Here is an 18,933-nt window from a genome sequence, read left to right on the forward strand (position 1 = left end):
GACTGGGTAAAGCATCAAGAACAAATGGCCTCTTTTTATAGGGCAGCAGGGTGGCACAGTAATTAGCACTGCTGCCTCACAGCGCCAGGGACCTGGGTTCAATCCCAGGTTGGGTGACTGTGTGGAGTTTGCACTTTCTCTGAGTGAGTTTCCTCCAGTTTCCTCCCACACTCCAAAGATGTGCAGGTTAGATGGATTGGCCATGCTAAAATTACTCCTTTTCTTTGATTCTATATTTTCTTTTGCAAAGATGCAGTTAACAATAACAAGCTGAAAGATGTGATATGTATGGTGGGGCTGGATATTGAAAGATCTAGTACACATTGGAATTTCCTATTGAAAGGTCTGGTGTACGGTACAGTTTCTTGTTGAATTGTGCAGTATATGGTGGGATTTGTTATTGAAAGCTGGTGAAATATACTATATGAGCAAAGAGCAGAAGTAGGCCACACAACCATTCCCAGGGGTGGCGTTGCACCCCAGCCCCCACAGCACCCATTGGCGCGGAAGGTCTGAAGCGTGCCCGTGGTCACTGCATGCCCCCTCTCCAAAGACAACCAGCCGTGAGCATAGCAGTGGTTGAGGGGCAGACAGTCGGGTTGGACAACCCCCCTCCACCGCCCTGCTGCCTTGGCCTGTTAATGGCCAACTTAGCCAGGTCCAGGAGCAGGCCCACAAGGAAGTCCTCCTCCTTTGTAGACAGTCAATAAAGGGAGTAGGGGGAGCATGAGGCATGGTGTTCCCACACAAGACAGAGGCAAGAAAAGGGACTGGAGAGCAAAGGCTTGATTGGGAGGGAAGACTGGGGAAGTGTAAATACAGACTCATGACAGAGCTGGGGACAAAAGTATTGGGACCAGAATAGGAAGACGGTTCAGTGGCAAAGCACACATTTAGATGGCTGAGCTTGGAAAGTCCCTCTTTGCCCCAGTTCCAGAAGAGTGAGGGCCTGTCAGTCCTGTGTCAGCTGTGTCCAGCATGGTCTATTCAGGTCATGGCCACCCCCCTCCCCTGGGGGAGGTTTCTGGCTCCATACTGGGCTGCACCTGACACAGTCACAGTCAGGAGAGGCATCTGCAGGGAGGCATCAGGGGTGGTAGCATAAGGCTGGTCACTCAATGGTCTCATGGCGGGTGGGGGGCAGGGGGTGGCTGGGGGGCTCTCTCTATGCGACAGTGCAGTAGACCTCATGATGGGGAGGGGTCAGGTCAACATGGGACACAGGGACATCACCATCAAAGGGCTCAGGAGATAGGGCAGAGATACCCATGACCATGACTATGGGATAATGGATTAGAGGGGGAGGAAGGAGAGTGATTGGAGGGAGGGGACCCTGAGAATGATGGTCCCCCAGGATGATGGGAGGAATTTCCACAGTTACTGGGAGGGTTGAAGATGGTCTGGAAGTAGAACCCCAGCACCAACATTTTCCAACCTGGAATCTATGGAGCAGCTGAAAAAGTATTAAAAGAATCCACAGGGAAGAGCTTTTAGGGCTTGTGGGAGGAGTCAACCACTGCGATTGTGGGCTGGCTGGAGGGACATTCTCCGAAATTCCAAATTTCCACATGAGGTGGAAGGCACATCTGAGGCATGTCAGGAGCATTCCAAACCCAGTTGAGAACATCTGGATTAAATAAAAGCAAAATAGTGCAGATGATGGAAATCTGAAATAGAAACAGAAAATGCAGGTCTGTGGAAAGCGAAAAACAGAGTTAACATTTCAAGTCCATTGACCCTTCTACATAACAGAAATGGAATAGAAATGTGATGAATTACATACTTGGAGATGGGAGTGGGGCAGAATGGAAAATCAGTGAGAGATTGACAAACATGTCAAGGGCATGAGACAAAAAGACTATCAATGGTGCCATTAGGAATGAAGAGTGCTAATAGTGGCAAAGGTAGGCAAGGGAATATGTTAATAGAAATCTGGAGCCTGGCACGCTCATCCGAGACTAATTTATAATTGGGCAATTAAGCAATCTCATGATGGGGAGGGGTCAGGTTGATGCCGGCCATGCTAAATTCTCCCTCAGTGTATCCGAACAGACGCCGGAATGTGGCGACTGGGAGATTTTCACAGTAACTTCATTGCAGTGTGAACGTAAGCCGACTTGTGACACGAATAAAAAAAATTTAAAACTTTAAAACAGACCGGCTGAGTTCATTCAGGATTTTCTGTTTTTGTTGCAGTCAAATAAGCCTTGCTGTACCTGTCTGTAAGCTAATGAGTAAACTGAAGGTTAAAACCATCAACATTTCCAAGAAACATGGCAGCTCCATCTCCCTGTGAACCAATGACCGAAGTCAGTTTAATTAGGCAGGAAATTGTGTTCCTCGCAGTCAGCATTTTGTTTTTGTTTGAGTTTTTCTTTCTTAGAGAGCAGCTCAGCAATCTCTAAGTGGTTTTTTTTAGACAAACTGACAAACCTAACAAGATAAATAGGGCAGGTCATGTTTTGTCTTTCCTGCTACACCCCAATGCTTCCCCGTCTCGGTAGCACAGTGATTGGCACTGCTGCCTCACAGCGCCAGGGACCTGGGTTCGATTCCCGGCTTGGGTCACTGTCTGTGTGGAGTCTGCACGTTCTCCCCGTGTCTGAGTGGGTTTCCTCCAGGTGCTCCGGTTTCTTCCCACAGTCCAAAGATGTGCGGGTTAGGTTAATTAGCCATGCTAAAATGCCCCTTAGTGTCGGCGGATTCGCAGGGTAAATACATGAGGTTACAGGGATAGGGTCTGGGTGGGACTGTTATCGGTGCGGGTTCGATGGGCCAAACGGCCTCCTTCTGTACTATAGGGAATCTATCTCCAAAATGGTTCCATGCAAGAAACCTATCTCAAACTTAGCTTACTTTTTAATATCAAAATTAAAACATCTTTATGAACATGATTTTATATTCTCAAGGCTTTCTGATAATTGAGATGGAATCCACCTTGTTGTAAATTATTATTGGAATATTTGCTTTCATTTCTTAAAAAAATAACCACCAGCACATTTTATGGTTAGATCTGCAGCCGTAAAGGTCTGTTCATTCTCTTTATTCACGAAGAACACAAGTAACAACTGCAGTGAGAACAACTGTTAAATATCCCCTTGACCAAAACCCACCATGCAACAGAACAATAAATGCTACAGACAACAACAGGTACTAATCTCTGGGTACATTCAATGATGCTGCTCTTGTGAGTTTTAGTGAGTTTTAAGTGGCGTCTTGACAAATACATGAATAGGATGGGAATAGAGGGATACGGTCCCTGGAAGGGTAGAGGGTTTTAGTTCAGTCGGGCAGCATGGTCGGTGCAGGCTTGGAGGGCCGAAGGGCCTGTTCCTGTGCTGTAATTTTCTTTATTCTTTGTTCTTTGTGGTATAGAGTGTCATTTTGCAGGGTCACAGATCAAAGTTCTCTTAACATTAGAAGCGTAATTCTGCAACATACACTCTTATCGTGTGAGACTTTGCATAGTGCATTAGAATTTCCTGTATACTTGTTTTGCTAAGAGGCATGTGTAATCAGTGAATTAAACAAATATCCAGCATAACTGTGCTGTGTAATTACACAATGTGCTTAATTCCACACTCTTTTTTTGCCCATCCACCTTGGGTGGGCTTTTCTGGCCATGCTCACCCCAAAACCAGAAAATCCCACTTGAGGTCAATGGAGCTTTCCATGGTCCGCCCCTTGCCCACTATGATTCCCGCGATGGATGGAACAGGAAAAGTGAATTTCCTGTATTGGTTCAAAGTAGATGTAAAATAAATCCCAGAATAATAGACACAGCATTGTTGTGATATATTGACCAATTCTTAAAGTAAAGTGGGCAGCATGGTGGCACAGTGGTTAGCACTGCTGCCTCACAGGGACCTGGGTTCGATTCCCAGCTTTGGTCACTGTCTGTGTGGAGTTTTCACATTCCCCCCGTGTCTGCATGGGTTTCCGCCGGGTGCTCTGGTTTCTTCACACAGTCCAAAGATGTGCGGGTTAGGTGCATTGGCTGTGCTAAATTGCCCCTTGGTGTCCCGTGATGCATAGGTTAGAGGGATTAGTGGGGTAAATATGTGGGGTTACGGGGATAGGGCTTAGGTGAGTTTGTTGTCGGTGCAGACTCGGTGGGCCGAATGGCCTCCTTCTGCACGTCACCCCCGCCAACAAGAAACCTGCGGGCAGGGGTGCACTGCCGCTGGGACCGAAGAATCCCACTGGCATGAACGGCTGGAGAATTCCGGCCTTGCATTGTGGAATCATAGAAAGAAATCATAGAAACCCTACAGTACAGAACGAAGCCATTCGGCCCATCGAGTCTGCAACGACCACAATCCCACCCAGGCCCTACCCCCATATCCCTACATATTTACCCACTAATCCCTCTAATCTACGCATCCCAGGACACTAAGGGGCAATTTTAGCATGGCCAATCAACCTAACCCGCACATCTTTGGACTGTGGGAAGAAACCGGAGCACCCGGAGGAAACCCATGCAGACACGAGGAGAATGTGCAAACTCCACACAGACAGTGACCCAAGCCGGGAATCGAACCCAGGTCCCTGGAGCTGTGAAGCAGCAGTGCTAACCACTGTGCTAGCGTGCCGCCCATTCTGTTCTGTTCTGTTCATTCTGTTTGAATGAATTTGTATGGCATTAGTGCAAGTCACATTCAAGCTTAAAAACTTTCCCCACTTACAAATTCTTAAACATGCTGTACCTAATATGCATAAATGATTGTTCAATGATTTGAAACATTAATTTTGATCCTTGTAAAAAGTCACACCTCGGGCACTGATTGCAAGTGCTAATTTCCACTTGTTCAAATATAAGATTGGCAGGACATATGGATGTAAATAGACATGGGCAGGATGGGCACACAAATGGATGTCATTTTGACTGTGACTTCCACCCACTTGGAAAATTCCACTCCGGAGTGTCCAACACCATTAGATTAACAATCTAATTCTCAGATTTAGTTGATGGTTATGAACCATTTCAGAATATATATAATTGCCGGGACCTCTGAAGTACATTACTGTGATCATGCCCAGGTTTATAATATTCTATATTTAATGAGTCTGTCATATAAATCTTTATGGTTATGATAAACTTTCTGGTTGCAATATAATCCAAATCTGTATTCATGACCATTTCCCTTACAGGTGATCAATAATGTTTCTTATCTCTGTGCGGCATTCTGTGGATAGAGATCACATCAGATATAATTTTGCTAAATTTGAAAAAGGTGGGAGGGGGAAAAAATCAGATTCACACCTGGATAACGTCACTCTATATTCAACACTATATCTTGGAGCATTCCAGTGATTGCTAAGCATCATCTTGGCTGATATTGTGTTGGAAATGGATGTCTTATTCTGTTACTGAGAACCCAAGGCCAAGGGAAAACAGAGGGAGGGTGGGGGTGAAGAGGTCCAGCTTGGGGAAACAAAGAAAGAACAAGTTAAGGTTAAATGCAGGGAGGATGAACCTGTGGGACAACATGTTTGAAGCTCTGGAGGAGAGGGAAGTATAGCAGCAGAGCATTAACCAAAGACATCGATAAAATAGGATGAAAGTAGAAAAACGATGACGCAGACAGGTTGAAGACAAGGAATGAATGAAGGAGCATGTATCTGTTGCAAGTATGATAGGTTTCAGATTTCAACATAATGCAAAGCAGGTGGGTTTTGAATGGGTTAAAATGAGGCCTGATTTCACTGGTATAAATGATCAATTTTGAATAAGATGAGGCATAACTTTCCAAGGTTTTATTTCAGAATGAATTCAAATTTTGACCTTCACTGTGGCCTTTTATGCAATGCAGGTCTGAAAGCAGCACCCAAAAACTGAGTTTCATTAGCTCTAGGGCACAGAGTGGATATAGGACTCTGCCAATCCTTTGGTGTGTGTTGACATATTGGTGCTGCGATAACAGACTTGGTCCCTGACTAGCTTAACATTACATACAGAGAATAACTCCAGTCATGATCTGCAGTGGCCACAATGTAAATACAGCCTGAATCCACCATCGGGCCCAATCTGAGACATAGCAACAAAAGAGGGATTCTCCCGTACTCAATACGCCAGTTGATGAAGCAAGCATGCCATATGCCTTCTTAATCATCTTGGCCACCTATGTTGCCACTTTTAGGGAACTGTGGACCTGCACATCCAGATCCCTCTGTATGTTAATGTTTCTAAAGGTTCTGCCATTTACAGTATAATTCACACCTAAATTTGATCCTCCAAAATGCATCACCTCGTATTTGTCCGGATTAAACTCCATCTGCCATTACTGTGCCCAAGTCTCCAATCTATCCATGTCCAGTTGTATCCCCTGATAATCCCCAGCACTATCAGCAACACCACCAATCTTTGTGTCATCCGCAAACTTACTAGTCAGACCACCCACATTTTCCTCCAGATCATTTATATATACTACAAACAACAGAGGTCCCAGCACTGATCCCTGCAGAACACCACTAGCTAGAGATCTCCATTCCAAAAAATACCCTTCCACCGCCACTCTCATTCTTCTGTATCCATCTAGCCAGCCCACCCCGAATCCCATGTGATTTTAGTTTTTGTACCAGTCTGCCATGTGGGACCTTGTCAAACACCTTACTGAAGTCCATATAAACTAAATCCACAGCCCTTCCCTCATCAATTTTCTTTGTCACCTCTTCAAAAAACTCAATCAAGTTGGTGAAACATGACATTTCCCATACAAAACCATGCTGCCTGTCACTAACTAGTCCATTTTCCTCCAAATGTGCAGATATCCTGTCCCTCAGTATCTTGTCCAAAAGCTTCCCCACCACTGATGTCAGGCTCACCAACCTATAATTTCCTGGATTATCCCTGCTTCCTTTCTTAAACAAGGGAACAACATTGGCTATTCTCCAGTCTTCTGGAACCTCGCCTGTGGTCAAAGGGGATGTGAAGATATCTGTTAAGGCCCCGACTATTTCTCCCCTTGTCTCCCACAGTAATCCTGGGATAGATTCTATCTGGCCCCGGGGATTTGTCTACCTTAATACAATTTAGGATACTCAACACTACCTCCTTTGATATATTGATATATCTCTAGAGCGTTCACACACCTATCCCTAACCTCAACATCCATCATGTCCTTCTCCTTGGTGAATACTGATACAAAGTACTCAATAAGGATTTCACCCACTTCCTGTAGTTCCACGTATAAGTTGCCTCCATTGTCCTTGAGTGGGACAATGCTACTCTCTTGCTCCTAATATATGCATAAAAAGCCTTGGGATCCTGTTTGCTAAAGACATTTCACGGCCCCTTTTATCCCTCCTAATTTCACATATAAGTTCCTTCCCATTTATACAGTACCACTCAAGGGCTTCGTCAGTTTTTAGATGCCTTGACCTATCATATGCTTCCTTTTTCCTTTTGACTAAACTTACAATTTCCCTTGTCATCCATGGTTCCTGAATCTGGCCATTTCTATCCTTCATTTTTGCAGGGACATGCCTGTCCTGCATTTAAATCAACTGGCCTTTAAAAGCCTCCCACATGCCAGATGTGGATTGGCCCTCAAATAGTCGCTCTCAATCCACATTCCCCAGTTCCTGCCTAAATTGGATGTGATTGGCCCTCTCCCAATTAAGCGCCCTCACCCAAGGGCCACTCTTATCCTTATCCACGGCTACCTGAAATCTTATGGAATTATGGTTGCTAAGCCCAAAATGCTCCCCCACTGAAACATCGATCCCCTGGCCTGGCTCATTCCCCACTACCAAGTCTAGTATGGCCCCCTCTCTGGTTGGATTGTCAACATACTGTATCAAAAAGTCCTCCTGGACACATCTAACGAATTGCTCTCCATCCGAGCCCCTGGCTGCAAGGGAGCCCCAATCAATATGCAGGAAGTTAAAGTCACTCAACACAACTACCCTGTTTTTTTCACACCTTTTCAGTATCCAACTACACAACTGCTCTTCTGTCTCCTGCGGGCTGTTGAGAGGTCTATAATACTCTCCCAACTTTGTGATTTCACCCTTCTTATTCCTGAGCTCCACCCATAATGCCTTGCAACAAGATCCCTCCAATGGCTCCTCCCTCAACACAGCTATGATGTGCTCCCTAACTACACCACCCCTTTTGTTTCCCCTTCTGTCCCGGCTAAAATAACGATACCTGGCAGGTCTGTCCCTCCTTTAACAATGTCTCCATAATTGCAACAACATCATAATCCCATGCAGTAATCCAGGCTCTCAGTCCATCTGTTTTACCTGTTAGGGGCAAATTTTACCTGTTCATCTGTCTTACCTGTTGAATCCCTTGTTTGAGACCTTTTCACGCAGCCTTGTCAAGATCCAGGGTCCCTCCCCTTGGTCTACCCTCTGTTGAACCCACCAGTCGATGACAGGGGGGCGGGGGCAAATCAGCTGCCCGTCCGCTAGATGACTCTGAGGGGAACTTGCCTGTGCATAATGAATGAGATTCCAAGGGCAGAATCTCGTGTGGAAGATTCCGCCATTCTGACCACCGGGAAAGGCACTGTTGGAGTGCCCCAATCCCAAAATAGGAAAATTCCATCCAAAACTCCAGAGTCATTTTAACAGCTAATTTAGAATTCAACTTTAGCATTGATGTGTAATGGTTTCTCTAAACTTGTGCAGTGTAAATTCACCCCGTATTATTCTCCTTTTCCTGTAGACATGTAGATTACCACCCCCGCCCCCCCATATTTGATTAAATGAAAACGTATTATTGTATTAAAACTGCCTGAATCTAGTAATTGCATTTACTTTAAACATCCACTCTTGTTGGCCAGCAATAATCTCCAAACCATGAGTTCCTTACAAAAATTTCAAAAGCCTTACTATTAGTAATAACTAACTTCACTTTGTCACAAAACATGTGGGTGATGCTTGGTAATTTTATAAATTCTATGTAAAACTGTTATAATTTTCACACTAACCAACACCCCATCTTTGAATGTGACTATCATTCTATAAATGATGGATTACAAGGAACAAAGAACAAAGAAAATTACAGTACAGGAACAGGCCCTTCGGCCCTCCAAGCCTGCGCCGACCATGCTGCCCGACTGAACTAAAGCCCCCTACCCTTCCGGGGAAAAAAAGAACAAAGAAAAAAAGAACAAAGAAATTGATTTGTTTTCTCACCTTTCAATCTTTAAGAAGCAACTTGATTTGATTTGATTTATTATTGTCACATGTATTAGCATAAAGTGAAAAGTATTGTTTCTTGCGCACTATACAGACAAAGCATACCGTTCATAGAGCAGGAAATGAGAGAGTGCAGAATGTAGTGTTACAGTTATAGCTAGGGTGTAGAGAAAGATCAACGTAATGCAAGGTAGGTCCATTCAAAAGTCTGATGGCAGCAGGGAAGAAGCTGATTTTGAATTAGTTGGTACGTGACCTCAGACTTTTGTATCTTTTTCCCGACGGAAGAAGAGAGAATGGTTTAACTTGGTTTAGGACTGCCCTGTGTAGTTTCACTGATAACTGCAAGACAGATTGATTTAATTTCACCGATCTAATCTAGCCTTGAACTGAAGATGCAATGGTAAAAGAAATCAAATACTGTGTGAGCCAGTTCCCCTTGACTAAGGATATCCTGGAAGGGTAGTTAAAAAGTCTAGTAATTCTATACATCAAGGAGATAAATGTCACCAGCTTACTCCTTTATGTTGTCATTCCTTTTCTTCAGTTTTTAGGTCACTTGACGTGGGTTTCATGTTCTTTAAATCCAGCAAGCAGAGCTGAAGTGCTACAGCTTTTGGATACAGCAAGGGTAAGCAACAAAATACTAGAGAATATTCTGAGCAGCTTATATCATGACATGCTAACAGATATAAATACTTTACACATAATTTTACTTAAGAACAAATTGGATGTTGGGGGCCATTGTTTTGAAATTAGGATCCGAGGGCACAGCCTCAGAAAAAAGGGACGACCCTTTAGAACCGAGATGAGGAGGAATTTCTTCATCCTTATGGTGGTAAACCTGTGGAATTCATTGCAGCAGAAGGCTGTGGGGGCCAGGATATTGAGTATATTTAAGACAGAGATAGATAGATTCTTGATCGGGAAGGGGATCAAAGGTTTTGGGGAAAAGGTGGGAGAATGGGGTTGAGAAACATTTCAGCCATTATTGAATAGCGGAGCAGACTAGATGGGCCGAATGGCTTAATTCTGCTCCTATACCGTATGGTCTTATGGTCTTAGGTTGGATACAGTAAGCAGGGTCCCACAAATAGAACAGATAATCTGTTCCAGTGATATTGGTTGGAGGATAAATGTCGACAGTTATACTGAGAATACTCCCACCCTCTTCTTAATATAGGACCATGGACTTTTTATGTTCACCCAAGAGAGCAGATGGAGTCTCACTTTTACATCTCATCCAAAGAAGACATGGGTCTGAATTTAATGATCATGCAGCAGCCCAGTCCACCAATTTGAAAACTGGGGCTAACCCTGCTGTGGCCATTTGCAGAAGCCCTAATAGGATTAAATGTCAATCAGGTTAATTGCCTGCCATCAGGGCTTCCTTTCATTTAAGGACAGAGGTCCTGCCAGCTAATCAGAGGCCTGGCAGCTCTTCAGTCCTCTTAGCACCATCAGGAAAGGTGGCCACAGCTGGTACTGCAACAGGCCCCACAGCAGCAACATTGAGGCTGCCCCAGAGTGCAGGCAAACTGAGGACACTCAAACAGGCTACAGTGAGATGGGGTGGGGGGTCCTTGTGGGATGAAGGTGATGGGGGAGGGGAGGCTCTTTCAGCAGAGGCAGCCCTTGCCACCAGGTGAAGGACCTGTCTGTGAGCCACCCAGTGCCAGTCAAGAGCCCCCCCTCTCCCCCTACCCTGAATCCAGAGGTTTGCCAGCTTTTACTGGGTGCTTTCCACAGGATTATGGCTCCCATCCCACAGCAGGTGAGACCCATAGCAGCAATTACTTAAGATAGGAGGGCCCTCCCTACCTTCCCCCACCTCTACCTTAATCGGGGGCTGGGTATTAGGAAGGTGACAGACACTCCACCGCCTGTCTCTTACCTTCCTGGTTCTACGACCTCTAACTTCAGACAAAGCAGTACTCTCTCAATACTGCAGTAAAGTTGCAGTGGGCGGCATGGTGGCACAGTGGTTAGCATTGCTACCTCATAGCACCAGGGGTCTGGGTTTGATTCCCGGCTTGAGTCACTGTCTGTGTGGAGTTCGCACATTCTCCCCGTGTCTGTGTGGGTTTCCTCTGGGTGCTCCGGTCTCCTCCCACAGATCTGTGGGTTAGGTGGATTGGCCATGCTAAATTGACCCTAGTGTCAGGGGATTCACAGGGTAAATATGTGAGGTTACAGACTAGAGCCTGGGTAGGAATGTGGTCGGTGCAGACTCGATGCTGACTCCTTCTGCACTGTGGGGATCCTATGATTCTGTGATTCTAAGTGTCAGCATAGATTTCATGTTCAAATCTTCGAGAGCTTAAGTCCTGGAACTAGGTAAGCAAAATTAATTAAATATTTGAATATAGCACAATATTATATAATCACTTATCTCTTTTAATATGACTTAAATTTTAAATTGAGGCTTCATGAAATGTTTATGTCATCGCATTTCTTCACTGAGATAACGTTGTCACTTCAGGATTGCCAGTTCCTGGTTGAATCAAATAGATTTAGATAAAATATTCATTTTGGTAGGACTAATTTAAATGTGAATTACAGGGTCAAAGGTAGGGTTCTGAAGACTGTGGAGGAACAGAGATATCTTGGGGTCCATATCCACAGATCTCTAAAGGTTGCCACTCAAGTGGATAGAGCTGTGAAGAAGGCCTATAGTGTGTTAGCTTTTATTAACAGGGGGTTGGAGGTTAAGAGCCGTGGGGTTATGCTGCAACTGTACAGGACCTTGGTGAGACCACATTTGGAATATTGTGTGCAGTTCTGGTCACCTCACTATAAGAAGGATGTGGAAGCGCTGGAAAGAGTGCAGAGGAGATTTACCAGGATGCTGCCTGGTTTGGAGGGTAGGTCTTATGAGGAAAGGTTGAGGGAGCTAGGGCTGTTCTCTCTGGAGCGGAGGAGGCTGAGGGGAGACTTAATAGAGGTTTATAAAATGATGAAGGGGATAGATAGAGTGAACGTTCAAAGACTATTTCCTCGGGTGGATGGAGCTATTACAAGGGGGCATAACTATAGGGTTCGTGGTGGGAGATATAGGAAGGATATCAGAGGTAGGTTCTTTACGCAGAGAGTGGTTGGGGTGTGGAATGGACTGCCTGCAGTGATAGTGGAGTCAGACACTTTAGGAACATTTAAGCGGTTATTGGATAGGCACATGGAGCACACCAGGATGATAGGGAGTGGGATAGCTTGATCTTGGTTTCAGATAAAGCTCGGCACAACATCGTGGGCCGAAGGGCCTGTTCTGTGCTGTACTGTTCTATGTTCTTAAAACTGCACATTCTCCCCGTGTCTGCGTATGTTTCCTCCGGGTGCTCCAGTTTCCTCCCACGACACAAAGATGTGCAGGTTAGGTTGATCGGCCATGCTCAATTGCTCCTTGGTGTCAGCGAGATTAGCAGGATAAATACCCAGATTACAGGGATAGGGCCTAGGTGGGATTGTTGTTGGTGCAGGCTCGAACGACCGAATGGCCTCGTGCTGCTCTGTAGGGATCCTACAATTCTATCTAGTTAGAATCATTAATGTTAACCAATTTTTTTACATACATTTTGATTTGAAGAAGAGATCATTCCAGGTGATAGATCTTTTGATGAATAATTTACCAAAGTAAAATGGTTTATTTAATCATTTCAAAAATTAGTTAATATTTCAGAATGTTAATATTGGTAATTTGCAGAGACTTTTCCAATCTCCACTTGAATAGAATTTGATTTCTTTCCCTAATAAACTCAAAGAATGTTGTTGTTAAGCAGATTTTATGTAAAATAACTGGCTTAAACAAAAGAAGGAAAAAAGTAGTTAAGAATAATTGAAATATGCAGACGCCTTCCTTCAGCAACAGAAACAGCTGCCTTTGCAAACGACTGCGGAGCAGGACACCATTCTCAGTTTGTCTGCACGCTGTCTCCTCTTGACTTGGAGGGACAATGAGGAGCTAATCCTGAGAATCCCCACCCACGAGATTGCTGCTGTATCCTACGTCAGGGATGATGCACTGCATCTACTCATTCTGAAGACAGGTATGTTCATTTACTTCCAAACATTTCAAGGTCTTGATCAGAATTACATATGGTATCAGTTCAGCGATAGTCCTGTAAGACTCCAACTATTTATGTCTCAAATGTGTTAATAAAATAAAATTTCAGCATTACCTGTGAGTAAAATATATATATAACGAGTGAAGTGGCATTGCCATGGTCAGAATGCCTTTTCCTCTCAAACATTGGATGCTGTAGTGGGTTAGATACTGGTCTGTAGGACTTTGGTAAGGATTCAGACAAAACTCATGGGATAAGCCACACAGTGCCAGGGACCCAGGTTCGATTCCTGGCTTGGGTCGCTCTCTCTGTGGAGTTTGTATGTTCTCCCCGTGTCTGCATGCATTTCCTCCGGGTGCTCCAGTTTCCTGCCACAGTCCAAAAGACATGCTGGTTAGATGCATTGGCCATGCTAAATTCTCCCTCAGTGTACCCAAACAGGCGCCGGAGTGTGGCAACCAGGGGACTTTCACAGTAACTTCATTGCAGTGTTAATGTAAGCCTACTTGTGACAATAATAAATAAACTTTAAACTTTAAAGTTTCTCTTCCATTTTTGGGGTATAGAATCTTATGTGAAATGAATTTTGATGATTCCTCAATACAAAACTGCCCATTATTTGACACTAATTGGCAATAACATTCAGAAAGGCCTCAAGATATTTGGTCTGATGTTGCAGATGTATAGAACGTTGGTTCGGCCGCATTTGGAATACTGCGTCCAGTTCTGGTCGCCACACTACCAGAAGGACGTGGAGGCTTTGGAGAGAGTACAGAGGAGGTTTACCAGGATGTTGCCTGGTATGGAGGGGCTTGGTTATGAGGAGAGATTGGGGAAACTGGGGTTGTTCTCCTTGGAAAGACGGAGGATGAGGGGAGACTTAAGAGAGGTGTATAAAATTATGAAAGGCACAGATAGGGTGAACGGTGGGAAGCTTTTCCCCGGGTCGGTGGTGACGTTCACGAGGGGTCATAGGTTTAAGGTGAAGGGGGGGAGGTTTAACACAGATATCAGAAGGACATATTTTACACAGAGGGTCGTGGGGGCCTGGAATGTGTTGCCGGGCAAGGTGGTGGAGGCGGACACACTGGGAACGTTTAAGACTTATCTAGACAGCTATATGAACGGAGTGGGAATGGAGGGATACAAAAGAGTGGTCTAGTTTGGACCAGGGAGCGGCGCGGGCTAATTGTTCTTTGTTTCTCGTTTCAAGGCTTCATTCAAGTGCCAGTACAGAGCGAGACTGCGGATAGTTGGGAACCTGTCTCGGGGGCAGGGAATTCAGATGGTGTTCGTAAAGCAGAAGTGGAAATGAATAGGGTTGGGAAGCATTTTCTGATCAGGGCCAGTGTGATCTCCTGGACTCGTTTCGATCGCCACAGGGGGTCGGAGAGGAATTTCCCAGATTTTCTTTTCCCCATATTGGCCCTGGGGTTTTCACTCTGGGTTTTCGCCTCTCCCTGGAGATCACATGGTCTGGAATGGGGGGGTGGGGGTGAGTTAATAGGTTGTGATGAACAAAGCATCGTAGCTGTGAGGGACAGCTCGGTGGATAGGATATTAGGATGTAGATAGGCTGGAAAATTGGGCGGGGATCCTGGATTCAGGATTCAATCCTGGACCGGGGAGCGGTGCGGGCTTGGAGGGCCGAAGGGCCTGTTCCTGTGCTGTATTGTTCTTTGTTCTTTGTTCTTGTTTGTCTGGGAAAATCATACATTATATAGGCTGTGGTTAGCACTGCTGCCTCACAATGCCAGGGACCCAGGTTCAATTTCAGCCTTGGGTGACTGTGTGGAGTTTGCACATTCTCTGCATGGGTTTCCTCCGGGTGCTCCGGTTTCCTCCCACACTCCAAAGATGTGCAGGTTAAGTGGATTGGCCATTCTAAATTGCCCCTTTAGTATCCCAAGGTGTGTAGGTTAGGAGTAAACAAATAGGGTTATGGGTATAAGGCCTGGGTAAGATGCTCTGTCAGAGAGTTGGTGCAGACCTGATGGGCCGAATGGCCTCCTCTGCACTGTGGGGATTCTATGATACCTGTGTTTCTTTCTGAAGTTGTAGTTGATGCAGTACTGGAGAAGAAGTTATCCCATTCCTTGGTGGGCTAAACCTGATCCCCGGGTACTTTGCATAGTTGAAACATAAACTGTTCCAGTCCCCAGCACAAAAACTTTGATTATTTTTTTTAAACAGTTGCCTCTAACAATTGTTCATAATACCAAACTTTCAAAATTTGCTCATTGGACAAAAAAAAAGGTTTAAAAAACACTTACTGGTTAAGTTGCCAGTCAAATACCAATTCAATTCCCCAATACAATTCATGAAAGCTAAATTGTATTGTGCAAATGTAAATATGGTCGTAATTTAAGTGGTCCAGACAATTAAGACTTGTCTGGACTTAATTTTGGTGCTTCATCAGAATCTAATTCAATAAACTTTTATGTTAGTATATGTACAAAGTATATGTTTTAAATTTTTAAAATTTATTTATTAGTGTCACAAGTAGACCCACATTAACACTGTAATGAAGTTAATGTGAAAATCCCCTAGTTGCCACACTCCAGCGTCTGTACAGGTACACTGAGGGAGATTTTAGCATGGCCAATGGACCTAACCAGCACGTCTTTCGGACTGTGGGAGGAAACTGGAGCACTCGAGGAAACCCATGCAGACACAGGGAGAACATGCAAACTCCACACAGACAGTGACCCAAGCCAGGAATCAAACCCGGGTCCCTGGTGCTGTGAGGCAGCAGTGCTAACCACTGTGCCACCCATGCCGCCCTATTGTTCTTATTTTATTGTTCCCCATGTAACATGAAATTTAATAAAACTCAACATCGTTTCAGTTCAGATCACATACTGCACTATCTTCCCAATTCAAGTCACATTACATAATCATGTTTCCTTCACTTTGCACAATGACGCCTGATGTCAGAGCAAAATAAACTTGCTGGATCGAGGTTTTAACTTCCCCTGCAGGTGTGCGATATAAGAAAACACAGACTGCATTTGTTTTATGGATCTAACACATCTCAAGGTTAAGATGACATTAATAAATTACTTGAGCTTTCCTCCAATGGTTGATAACATGATCTCACTCCCTTGATGTGCACTGCCTAGCAACAAGCGCTACAATGCTTTTATCCTACCCAATGAATATTAAAGGCAACAAATTGCTTTTCATGCATTCTTCATTCCATTCATCGGATTCCCTTTCATAGTCACATTTCAGTCTCTTTAACTATTTTAATATTATAGGAATGTCCATAATTTATATTTGGTGATGTGAATATTATGACTATTTACTTTATATTAGGTCTTGGAGTGGCTGCCGTGGCTGCTGGTGGCAGTTTGGAACGTAGGCAAGCAACAGGAACTTTGCCTGACTCCCAGGAAGCTGTGCCCAATTCAGAAACACACTGCAACCTCGTGATACTTGCAGTGGACAGTAGAGTGAGCTCTTCTTGTCATACTAACAACAAAAGGTTTTGAGAGCAATTTTAACAGATGCACGGCAAAATTAATAATCTCCATTTGTTTTGGAACTAGGATTCAGCCGAAGAATATTGCGCCCTCATCTGTCAGGTGTTTCGTATCATTTATGGAGATCAGACAATAGACTGTGTGGATCGAGCAGGTCTCCATTATACATCCACACCAGACAGGCGGTGGTTAATGGAGAGAAGTATGTTTCAAGTTGCAAACAGTCATATAATCATCAAAGGCTTGTATCAAATATATTTGTTCAGTGCTGTTGACAGCAGCATCTGGTGACAATCCTGGCATTGACAGTACTGCCATCAAAGGAAAAAAAACATGAATGACCATTGCAGAGATGTATGCGCGACTAAAATAATCTCAGCAGGTCTGGCAGCATCTGTAAGGAGAGAAAAGAGCTGACGTTTCAAGTCCAGATGACCCTTTGCCAAAGCTTTGACAAAGGGTCATCTAGACTCGAAGCATCAGCTCTTTTCTCTCTTTACAGATGCTGCCAGACCTGCTGAGATTTTCCAGCATTTTCTCTATTGGTTTCAGATTCCAGCCTAAGAACATAAGAACTAGGAGCAAAGAACAAAGAACAATACAGCACAGGAACAGGCCCTTCGGCCCTCCAAGCCCGCGCCGCTCCCCGGTCCAGGATTGAATCCTGAATCCAGGATCCCCGCCCAATTTTCCAGCCTATCTACATACCAATATCCTATCCACCGAGCTGTCCCTCACAGCTACGATGCTTTGTTCATTACAACCTATTAACTTACCCCCACCCCCCCATTCCAGACCATGTGATCTCCAGGGAGAGGCGAAAACCCAGAGTGAAAACCCCAGGGCCAATATGGGGAAACAAAATCTGGGAAATTCCTCTCCGACCCCCTGAGGCGATCGAAACGAGTCCAGGAGATCACAAAGGCCCCGATCGGAAAATGCTTCCCAACCCTAGTTATTTCCACTTCCACGAACACCATATGAATTCCCTGCCCCCGAGACAGGTTCCCAACTATCCGCAGTCTCACTCTGTACTGGCACCAGCAAGATGATAAGACCATAAGACATAGGAGCGGAAGTAAGGCCATTCGGCCCATCGAGTCCACTCCACCATTCAATCATGGTTGATTTCAACTCCATTTACCCGCTCTCTCCCCATATCCCTTAATTCCTCGAGAAATCAAGAATTTATCAATTTCTGTCTTGAAGACGCTCAACGTCTCGGCCTCCACAGCCCTCTGTGGCAATGAATTCCACAGACCCACCACTCTCTGGCTGAAGAAATTTCTCCTCATCTCTGTTCTAAAGTGACTCCCTTTTATTCTAAGGCTGTGCCCCCGCGTCCTAGTCTCCCCTGTTAATGGAAACAACTTCCCTACGTCCATCCTATCTAAGCCGTTCATTATCTTGTAAGTTTCTATCAGATCTCCCCTCAACCTCCTAAACTCCAATGAATATAATCCCACGATCCTCAGACGTTCATCGTATGTCAGGCCTACCATTCCTGGGATCATCCGTGTGAATCTCCGCTGGACCCGCTCCAGTGCCAGTATGTCCTTCCTGAGGTGTGGGGCCCAAAATTGCTCACAGTACTCCAAATGGGGCCTAACCAGTGCTTTATAAAGCCTCAGAAGTACATCCCTGCTTTTGTATTCCAAGCCTCTTGAGATAAATGACAACATTACATTTGCTTTCTTAATTACGGACTCAACCTGCAAGTTTACCTTTAGAGAATCCTGGACTAGGACTCCCAAGTCCCTTTGCACTTTAGCATTATGAATTTTGTCACCGTTTAGAAAATAGTCCATGCCTCTATTCTTTTTTCCAAAGTGTACGACCTCGCACTTGCCCACGTTGAATTTCATCAGCCACTTCTTGGACCACTCTCCTAAACTGTCTAAATCTTTCTGCAGCCTCCCCACCTCCTCAATACTACCTGCCCCTCCACCTATCTTTGTATCATCGGCAAACTTGGCCAGAATGCTCCCAGTCCCGTCATCTAGATCGTTAATATATAAAGAGAACAGCTGTGGCCCCAACACTGAACCCTGCGGGACACCACTTGTCACCGGTTGCCATTCTGAGAAAGAACCTTTTATCCCAACTCTCTGCCTTCTGTCTGACAGCCAATCGTCAATCCATGTTAGTACCTTGCCTCGAATACCATGGGCCCTTATTTTACTCAGCAGTCTCCCGTGAGGCACCTTGTCAAAGGCCTTTTGGAAGTCAAGATAGAT

The 18,933-nt window shown here is 44.8% G+C and overlaps 1 protein-coding gene across 1 annotated transcript in view; it reads left to right on the plus strand.

The window, feature by feature from the left end:
• ccm2l (CCM2 like scaffold protein) overlaps window positions 1-18,933 on the plus strand; it is a 49,787-nt gene that overhangs the window by 15,011 nt on the left and 15,843 nt on the right. The window contains exons 3-6 of the mRNA XM_078236144.1: window positions 9,698-9,781; window positions 13,010-13,193; window positions 16,530-16,666; window positions 16,763-16,898. Of these exons, the coding sequence (XP_078092270.1) occupies window positions 9,698-9,781; window positions 13,010-13,193; window positions 16,530-16,666; window positions 16,763-16,898 (541 nt within the window). The remainder of the gene's footprint in view (window positions 1-9,697; window positions 9,782-13,009; window positions 13,194-16,529; window positions 16,667-16,762; window positions 16,899-18,933) is intronic.

Source organism: Mustelus asterias, chromosome 20, assembly GCF_964213995.1.
Source record: "Mustelus asterias chromosome 20, sMusAst1.hap1.1, whole genome shotgun sequence".
NCBI lineage: Eukaryota > Metazoa > Chordata > Chondrichthyes > Carcharhiniformes > Triakidae > Mustelus > Mustelus asterias.